This window comes from Macaca nemestrina, chromosome 10 (assembly GCF_043159975.1).
Source record: "Macaca nemestrina isolate mMacNem1 chromosome 10, mMacNem.hap1, whole genome shotgun sequence".
Taxonomy (NCBI): Eukaryota; Metazoa; Chordata; class Mammalia; order Primates; family Cercopithecidae; genus Macaca; species Macaca nemestrina.
In genome coordinates this window covers 64,588,566-64,599,024 of record NC_092134.1, presented here as the reverse complement: position 1 = coordinate 64,599,024, position 10,459 = coordinate 64,588,566, and the positions used below count along the sequence as shown (strand labels likewise).

The 10,459-nt window shown below is 41.6% G+C and overlaps 1 protein-coding gene across 3 annotated transcripts in view; it reads right to left on the bottom strand.

Moving 5' to 3' along the window:
• Nucleotides 1–721: 721 nt before the first annotated feature.
• The window catches only part of LOC105473402 (carboxypeptidase M), a 78,820-nt gene continuing 69,082 nt past the window's right edge, over nt 722–10,459 (bottom strand). For all 3 annotated transcript variants that reach the window (XM_011727208.3, XM_011727207.2, XM_071071461.1), the window contains 2 exons: nt 5,236–5,384; nt 722–2,953 (listed from right to left, as the gene is read on the bottom strand). In XM_011727208.3, coding sequence (XP_011725510.1) covers nt 2,711–2,953; nt 5,236–5,384 — 392 coding nt within the window. In that variant the 3' untranslated portion in view covers nt 722–2,710. The remainder of the gene's footprint in view (nt 2,954–5,235; nt 5,385–10,459) is intronic.

Below are 10,459 nucleotides of genomic sequence, written 5' to 3'. Positions count from 1 at the left end.
AGGAGGGGAGGAGAGGGAAAGGAGAAGAAAAGGAAGGGAAGGGAAGGGAAAGGGAGAGGAGGGGAGGAGAGGGAAAGGAAGGAGGGAGGGAGGGAGGAAGGAAGGAAGGAAGGAAGGAAGGAAGGAAGGAAAGAATCTGCTCACCAGAGTTGCTATTGTTTTTTTCTTTTCTGTTTACTGCTTTCTCCCTTAATTCTTATAGGTAATGGTTTAATATCGGGTAACTCTCATAGTGGAGAACTTGAGAAGCATTAGTACTTCAAATTGAGTCCTAATGGTAAGATTTTTTTCTGATAATAAAAGGTAGTTTGTAGTGCTGTTAAGAGGAAACATAATACCTTTACTACCAACCTTAGGGTCAATTCAAGGTCCAGTAAAAGGAATGTATCTGGAATTCTTGATTACAGACATGAAAACAGTCTTCTGTCAGTGTTCACAGTGAGCCGGAGATTGCCTACGCATAAGACCTAGCTTCATAAAATGACTCAAAGCCCTAGGCCGCTTCTGGGAAGGACTGGGAGTAGCAGTCTCCTGGCACCCCTTGTTCATTCATTCATTCATTCATTCATTCATTCATTCATTCAGTACCTACTATGTGCTAGGCTTTGAAGATATAACAATGAATTTTTCAAAGAGACCTTGGCCTCAAAAAGCTCACATTCTACTACAGAAGGCACACATGGAAGTAGAAGATTAAAATACAATGTTGTAAATCCAATAGTAGAGATAACCAGTTTATTTTGGGGAGCAAAGAGGAAGGGTCCCTAACCCCAGACTGCCTGCGAAGAGGTGGAATGGAATTGAATGGGATTATGGTCAGCCAAGGCTTCCTAGTGGAGCTGCTACCTGAACTGAGTTTTAAGGGGAGTAGGAAAGAAAAAACGTAGCGGGTCATAATGGCATTCCAGATAGAGGGGACACAAACAGCTCTGTGTTTATGAACTACAACCAGTTGCTGACTTTTGTTTCAGTGGCTCCTCTTCCCCAGCGCTGTGTGGAGGATGGACCGAGGAGGAGAAGGCTGGGAGCAAGGCACCAGTAAAGCTGTTGCAGCAGTGTGGGTGAGATACGAGGTCTCAACTTTGCAGTGTTGACAACCATGGAGAGCAGAGAGCAGAATTCGTCCATATTTATAATTAACACCAATCTTTTTTTTTGTTTTTGTTTTTTGAGACAGAGTCTTGCTTCTTCGCCCAGGCTGGACTACAATGGCGCAATCCCGGCTCACTGCGACCTCTGCCTCCTGGGTTCAAGTGATTCTCCTGCCTCAGCCTCCCCAGTAGCTGCGATTATAGGCATGTGCCACCACACGCGACTAATTTTTGTATTTTTTTTTTTTCAGCAGAGATGGCCTTGTTGGCCAGGCTGGTCTTGAGCTCCTGACCTCAAGTGATCCACCTGCCTTGGCCTCCCAAAGTGCTGGGATTACAGGCGTGAGCCACCGTGCCCGGCCAACACCAACTTTTAGTTACTTGCTGAATACACAGGATTAAGGAGGAAGAGAAAGTATCAAGGATGACTCCCAGGTTCCTAGCTTGGTGGTCCTAGTAACTGAGAGAGAGAATGCAGCAGGAAGAGCAGCTCTAGGGGGAACAGGATGAGGAGCTCCACATGATGGGTTTGAGGTACCTGTGAGTCACATCCAGGTGGATGTGTCCAGTCGGCAGTGGGACGTGAGCCTGAAGCTCAGGCAAGAGGCTAGAGTTACACCTTTGGAGTCATCAGCCTAACAGGACTGTGGCATCCGGGTGCCAAAAGCTAGGGACACTTGGCTCTGGAGGGAGAGGAGCTTACTTAATTGACCTGTATGCTTTGAGGCTCTGTAGAGAGACACAATCTTATCCCTTCGGGCCTGTATTTTCTCGGGCCACTGAGACATGGTTATGTATTTTCTCTCACGTCTCCTAGAACATTTGCAAAACAATTCCCAGTCCTATGATCATCTCTCCCTTCTCTGAGAACTTATTATATATGGCACTTAGTATCTCTTCACATACAGCACTCATGGTGAGGTGTTTTTTTGTTTTGTTTTGTTTGAGACAGAGTCTCACTCTGTCGCCCAGGCTGGAGTACAGTAGCGCTATCTTGGCTCACTGCAACCTCCGCCTCCAGGGTTCAAGCGATTCTCCTGTCTCAGCCTCCCGAGAGGCTGGGATTACAGGTGCCTGCCACCACGCCCTGCTAATATTTAGTAGAGATGGGGTTTCACCATGTTGGTCAGGCTGGTTTTGAACTTCTGACTCAGGGTGAGCCGACCACCTTGGCCTCCCAAAGTGCTGGGATTAAAGGCGTGAGCCGCTGCACCTGGCCTCATGGTGACATCTTGTATGTAGAAGATCAATAAATGTTCATCTTCATTGCTTATATTCATCAGGTTCTCTGTATATGAAATGATCTTCTTTTTGCAGGCACTTTTTTGCTTCTCAAGTTTTTTTTACAAATTTCAAGACTACTTCAAGATTAATTTGAGTGTAAATGAGCAGTACTTGTTAGGTAAGTGTGTTCCATTCATCATCAAGACTGAATCATTCCTTTCATTATCACCACATATTGCTTACTATGGAATTTGGAAACATCCATTTCTCTTCTTCAGGAAGATCGTGGAGTTTCTCCAGTCAAGGTCCCACTAAAGTGAAGTGGGGTTGCAGTAACCTGGAGTGAGCAATCCCTGATTCCAGGTGGTGATGTGGGTTGAGTTTCACATTTTACTTTATTTGAAGAATATGTGCAAAAGAGTCACTAAAAATAAGAACAGACTAGGCTTTGTTGCCGGTGAGTGGCTTGGCGAATTCATGTACAGAGGAATCATTGGGCATGAAGGATTTGATACTGGGATAGAATCCAATTGCCCTTGGAATGGAAGTAGAATATCCTTTTTAAGAGCACTGAAGTTCTGTGATTTCTCTGGAATAATCACCTTTGTGAGGTGTGGATCATGTCCAGGGACTGTAACCTGAGAAGAAACAAGAGACAATTATATGAGTGACTTAAGATGTTTCGTGGTGCCCACACTGAAAACACTGATATCCATCACTAAAATGCAGCCTTTGTGCAATGCATGTAACCATCTGCCAGACCTCCGGGCCAGCAACAGATTTAGTCCTGCAGGCTGAGTTATCCAATGCCTGTTGACAGAGACTGGTGTTGTGAATGCCGTTGCCAAGAATTACAAAATGCAATAAGGACAGACAGGTACCTTATCTGGCGATGTAAGTCAAGAGAAGGAAGCAGCAGATGTTTCTGCCACCATCCTTTTCATGGGGCACAAAGGTAAAGAGTTAACTGTTTTCCTTTGTCCCAAGTGTGTATTTAACATCCTCCTTGTATCAAGATTATTTACAAGTAGAATTATTTTCTCAACTTACTAATTTTTCAGCTGATCTACAAGTCTATTGCTTCCTTTAAAAACTTTTCTTTCTTTTTTTTTTTTTAAGATAGAGTCTCACTGTGTCACCCAGCCTGGAGTACGGGGGCTCAATCTTGGCTCACTGCAACCTTTGCCTCCCAGGTTCAAGCAATTCTCCTACCTCAGCCTCCCAAGTAGCTGGGATTACAGGTGCACAGCACCATGCCCAGGTAATTTTTTGTATTTTTAGTAGAGACGGGGTTTCACCACATTGGCCAGGCTGGTCTTGAACTCCTGACATCAGGTGATCCACCTGCCTCAGCCTCCCAAAGTGCTGAGATTACAGGCATGAGCCACCACACCCAGCCTCCTTTAAAAGCTTTGATTTTTACCTGGTTTTGTTCATATCAGCCCGAATCTTCAGTTAGGCTGATTTTACCTGGTTTTGTTCATATCAGCCTGAATCTTCGGTTAGGCATTTTTATTTATTTGTTTTTATTTTTTAGTGGAGGAAATGATCAGGACAAGTAAGACAAATGCTAAACTAACTACAGGCAATGTTACTGAGAAATGCTTTTATTATATATGGTGGAGAAGGGAAAAAATGGGGAATGACATTTACATAACCACTCACTGGTATGTATTTTACACATTCATTTCAATGTCCAGAGTCTTACCTTCAAATCTTGTCCCAGAACTAATAACCTACAGTCATTGTGTACTGTGTTAGCCTAACTAATGGGAAATTAACAATTCATAACTTTATTCTAAAGGTGTGGCTTATTTATGAGGTTGCATGCAAGTAATTAGATTCACTACAAGGAAAACCATATTTTTAAATAGAATAGAAATATCACAGTAAATAGGAGGAAAATAAAGGGCCTTTTTAGACAAAGATTCACAGTGAGTTGAGATTTTTCAAGCTCTGTCCATTTTCTCAGTAGGGGTAGAAATTCCTAAAAGCATGAGCAATTGATAAGCCTCACATCCAGGCACCTTGGGGAGAACCCACGGAGCAGGGAGGCTCTGAATTCTGAATTTTATAAACTAAAAACCATGTTTTTTCCATGATGTCATCAAGATGAAATAATAAAATGCCAACTCAGTTTTCACGACAGAATAGATGACTATCTTCTCCCAGGATTAGCTCTATCTAGAATGACTGCTATCATTGGCATGAGACCCACTAAGCAAAGTAGAAGAATCTTTGATTTCTCAGAGAAAGTCACATCAAAGAGAAAGAGGCAAAATCTGGCCAACTAAATCAATACTTCTTCATTTAGTTCTTTCACATAAATCCACTCAGGCTCAGATTTGTCCAGGCCTTCCTGTCTTAGGATAAAATGACTCAGAAATATGTGTTTTATGGAATTAAAAACTGAAATTTTACTTGCATCAGTTGAAAAAAGGGCTGTAAAATATGTCTATCATTTGCTGAATATAGTGATAAAATTTGTGGATCAGATTTCACTTATAAAATGAATTTTAAGGAACTTTTCCCAATTCATTTTTTATAGTAGAAAGTGTATGCCAATGGAATGGGTGTTGTATTGTATTCCAGGAAACTATAATATACCTTTGCTACATTGCTTATTCTTTTTTATTAATGAGGTTACATTTTAATCATGAAAGATATCACAAGAAATAGGATTTGGCTTCTATTTAAAAAAATAATTGCCATCAGGGAAAAAATATGAATTTTTATATTTTTTTCCCTATAATTTCCACCTCTTCCACTCACTCCAATTGCAAGTCTGACACTATCCTTTCTTTCTGTCTTGATGGATCTACTTTTGAACTTTCTAGACTTATTTTGGATTCCTTCTGGTTGAATAGGTATTATGAGTTCTATAATATTTTAATAACAATAACTAGCATTGCATACTTACATTTATTATATAGGACCCAGGCAAGAGCAGGAGATAATACTCTCCATATTTGTTGGTTCTATAGGGGCAGATATGTTTTCTGTCTTGGACTTCCACAATTACATTGGGTAATGGATTTCCATTCTCATCAAAAACTTGACCCTTTACACCTGCAAGACAAAAATAAAATTAAATATTAATGCCATATTTTATGGCATATAAAAATTTCTTGTAAATATTTAAGAACAATATATGCAATATTTATTAGCTAACTCAGTTTTGAGTTAATATTAAGTGTTAGAGAGGGAAAAGAAAACTTATTTTTGATGTAACTTAAAATATAGTCAAAATTACTAATTTGATTTATAGCTTAAATTTGTTTGTTGTTGGACAGTCCATTTATATCAGCATGTATTATCACAGTGAGAGAACACAGATGATAACCTAAGATCCATTCCTGTCACTTCCAAGTTATTTACTCAATCACCAAACTATTACAACCATTGGTGGATTCCATAAAATCCTAAATAAAAACGGTGTCAATGTATTAGTTACAACAAAATATTTACCTACGCAAGGGACTCAATAGTTTTGTCTTGTGGTCAAACTACATGGGAAGCAAAATTATAATCCCAAGGCTTCTTGGAAGCCTAGAATCGATGGACCAGTAACAGCAGCCAGTATTTATTGAGCACTTAGTATATTCCAGGCTCTGTACTAACTGCTAAATGTGCATTTTCTCATTAAATTCTCGTATCAGCTCTGTGTCATCAATTATTATCATGATTTTACAGATGAAAAAAACGAAGGCTCTGGCTTATTAAAATAACCTCCTCAAGCTCACACAGCCAACGAAGTGGCCCAGCTAGCCGTCAACCCATGATAGTCTCCAGAGCCCCTCTCAAAATTTCAGGAGTACGGTTTTTAAAAGGCCATTTATATTTTAAGACCTTTCTTATTTTAGATCCTACATTTCACGTCTAGTTTGTTTACTCCAGGGTCAAATCGTATTACCTTAAGGTGAAGCTGCCTAAGCCCCCAATAACATAAATGAGAACGAACTAAGTTCTCTTACAATAGTAAGGCGACCTTGAACTCTCCCGAAACAGCTATGCTCAATAATTATTTATTAGGGCAGAAAAATATGAGGCACACATAACAGTTTCCCCCAGAAATGGTTAAAATGAAAAAAAAAATGTTGGCATTTAGCAAAACAATATTTATCTTGAACTTTAAACAAACTTCTATCTAACCTAGGTTGCCTTTTATTATACTTTCTTTCCTATTTAATTCCTGACTCTTCATTTTTTGCCTCCTGAGGAGGAAAATGCCACATTTCCTTCTCCCTTTCTCTATACAATGATGTAAACTTCTATTTTCACATCGTGTGTTCCTCTTTGGCCTCTTTTTTAAACACAGTTCCATTTATATTTATTCCTACTGCTTGATACATATCCTTTTGATCTTTAGGTAGTACCCAATCATAAACTGGTAATAATTTGGTAACCTGATTATGCATTTATTCCTTGGGTTTCAGTGGCATTATTCTGTTTTATTTAATTAATTAATGTATTTTTTGTAGAGGTGGGGTTTCGTCATGTTGCCCAGGCTTGTCTTGAACTCCTGGGCTCAAGCAATCCACCTGCCTAAGCTTCCCAAAGTGCTGGGATTACAGGTGTTAGGCACCACATCCAGCCTCAGTGGCATTATTTTGAAGAGCTATTTACACTGTGCCCCCCTTGGGAGGTCCTTTGATATGTGATAAGCATAGCGTGTACCCATCATCATAGCTTGGTGTGACAGAAAGAACCAGTCAGGTTTTGATTTGAATTCTAGTTCTCAAGTCACTAAACATTCCCAAGCCTCAATTTTATCACCTATGAAATGGGGATAATATACCACCACCCAGGATGGTTGTGAAGATTAAATGTAAGTAACACAGAACAGGAGGATCAACAAACATTAATTCTTTCTTTCCTTTCTTCTTCTTCTTCTTATTTTTTTCAGACAGGGTCTTGCTCTGCTACCCAGGCTGGAGTGCAGTGGTGTGATCAGGGCTTACTGCAGCCTTGACTTCCCAGGCTCAAGCAGTCCTCCCACCTCAGCCTCCCAATTAGCTGGGACTACAAGCACACACCACCACACCTGGCTAACTTTTGTATTTTTTTGTAGAAGTGGGGTTTCGCCATGTTGCACAGGCTAGTCTTGAACTCCTGAGCTCATGTGATCTACCTTGGCCTCCCAAAGTGCTGGAGTGCTGGGATTATAGGTGTGAGCCACCAGGTCTGGCTTTCTTTCCTTTCCTCTTATTTGGATTAAGAAAAACTATGCAGGGGGGAAAAGCATATATTAGATGAATTTCTGGAGTCTTACTTCAACTTTGTTCCACAAAGCAGGAATATGTGAGGGAAGAAGCTATGCATATTATTTCCTTCTTCAGGGCTCTGAGCTAGTTTACAGTCTCCCTACCACTTAGAAAATCCATGCGTTTCAGCAAGGTTGCTTGTGCTGGATGGTGTGTCTGTTGGCATCTTTTGTATTTTTTGTTGACTTCGCCAAAACCAACCAAACTGAAGAAAATCAAGTGCATAAAAAACGAAGCAAAGCTATCATTGAAATTGACATTACACCTTTTTTTTTTTTTTTTTTTGAGATGGAGTTTCGCTCTTGTTGCCCAGGCTGCAATGGCGCGATCTCAGGTCACTGCAACCTCCGCTTCCCAGGTTCAAGGAATTCTCCTGCCTCAGCCTCCTAAGTAGCTGGGATTACAGTCATGCGCCACCACACCCAGCCTTTTTTGTATTTTTAGTAGAGACAGGGTTTCTCCATGTTGGTCAGGCTCTTGAACTCCAGACCTCAAATGATCCGCCCACTTCAGCCTCCCAAAGTGCTGGGGTTACAGGCGTGAGCCACCGTGCCCGGCTAACATTACACCATTCTTTAACATTGGATATAATGATGAAATAGAGGCCGGGTGTGGTGGCTCACACTTGTAATCCCAACACTTTGGGAAGCCAAGGCAAGCGGATCACAAGGTCAGGAGATCAAGACCAGTCTGGCTAACACGGTGAAACCCCGTCTCTACTAAAAATACAAAAAATTAGCCGGGCGAGGTGGCGGGTGCCTGTAATCCCAGCTACTCAGGAGGCTGAGGCAGGAGAATGGCATGAACCCGGGAGGCGGAGCTTGCAGTGAGCTGAGATCCGGCCACTGCACTCCAGCCTGGGCGACAGAGTGAGACTCTGCCTCAAAAAAAAAAAAAAAAGGATGAAATAGAATTCAGGGTACTAGTGATGAGTACTTGGCAGAAGACACCAAAAAAAAAAAAAATAAATAAAAAAAATGTCATGGTACCCTTTAAAAAAAGGCAGCAAATTTCTTCTTGGCTAGAAGCAGTTACATTTTAATAACAGATTGGACTTTTTTGACAGTCACATGACAGTGATTTTGGACGGCCTCAGGTACTTGAACATCACCTATTTATCAGTGTGTGCTGCAGCTGAATCAAAGCTCCAGTTAACCTGCGGTCTGCTTACCCTCAAAGATAGAAAAAGGAAGAACAATTTGCATTTGAAGAAATGTCTGAAAGTCTTTATATTCCAATTTGACCCTCATTCATCATCCCCTAATAACCCAAAGATTCGCTTTCTTTTTTTTTTAATTGAAGTCTCCCTCTGTTGCCCAGGCCGGAGTGCAGTGGCACCATTTCAGCTCACTGCAACTTTCATCTCCCAGGTTCAAGCGATTCTCCTGCCTCAGCCCCCCAAGTAGCTGGGATTACAGGCACCTGACACCACACTCAGCTAATTTTTGTATTTTTAGTAGAGATAGGGTTTCACCATGTTGGCCAGGCTGGTCTCAAACTCCTGATCTCAAGTGATCCACCCGCCTCGGCCTTCCAAAGTGCCAGGATTACAGGCCCAAAGACTCACTTTCATATGACTCTTACCTAAACCTAAAGATGGTTATTCCAACTATGGAAGCCTGGTGTATGTGAATATCACTCTTACTGGGCAAACACAGACCATGCTTTTGTATGGAATTTATATTCAAAGGAAAACCCCTCCCACCAGCCAAATAAAAGCATGCTTTAGCTTGTTTATGTCTTTACAATATTTTGTCTACACACCACCAAACCTTTCACTTAAGAGGGAAGTAATTGTTTTACCAGAAAATGTTATTTATTTTTATATGCTGAAGTTGAAACATTGAAAAAAGGCTGGTAGACCCCAAGAGACGCAGAGAGAGCCAACACTATTATATTAAAAGAAAAATGAAAATTTGAAAACCGCTCAGATACTACACAAATGAGAAGACATAAAATCTGAGACACAAATTCTGTGTCCAGATGGGGAGACACACAGGAGAAATGTAAAGCTCATTTTCCCTTGGAAATGGGCAAGAACTAGAATTCTGCATTTGTTGGGCACGATTTAGAGTCGGAGCTGGGACAGTACATAGGAGACTGCTTGCTTGTGCCCATGTCCCCACCGCATGGTCACAGTTGCCTCCTATTTTGGATGTGATGATAGATCCACATCTGTGGCCCACAGGCTTTTGGAACTCAGCACATACCAGATTCTTTTAGGCCCAAGTTACTTAGGTTTCTGGGTGCTGTGAGCTATTCCCTTGCTCTCTGGGTTCAGATCTGCTCTGAGGAGTCCAGGGGAGAGACAGGGCCACAGCAGGTAACACCGTATCTGGCTCATCTTTGCTTCTCCTCAGAGATGGGGAAGAGCAAGACAGTCGAAGCCTCTAGAATTCAGACTTGCCCTCCTTTGCTACCTTGGTCGTAATGTCTGCCGACACCCTCAACTCAACTTGAACCTAGTAAATCATCCTCTAAGCAGGACAACACGGCACCAAGGGCCCGAGTTTCAGCTGAAGTCTGCAGTGAGTTCTAGCTGAAAGAATAACACCACTGACACCTTACAACAGGCTGGTGGGAGGCAAGGCCGATGCTATTACTCTCAACTTTCTGTTGACTACACTACAGACAAGCGGTTGCTCAAGATTGCAAACATCGCCAGATGACAAAACAGCTTGGGCTCTACCTAAGCCTCTGCCCTCTTGGCAAGGCCCTTCCACTAAAGCAGAAGGCCTTTCCTTCCCAGACAAGGTGGCTCAGAGACTTCCAGATGGGTCAAAACCTCAGAAACACAGAAGCATCCTAGCAATTGGTATAATGGAACCAGTAAATGCAATGCAGCTTGACAAATATCAATAATGTCCTTAAACCAGAGCC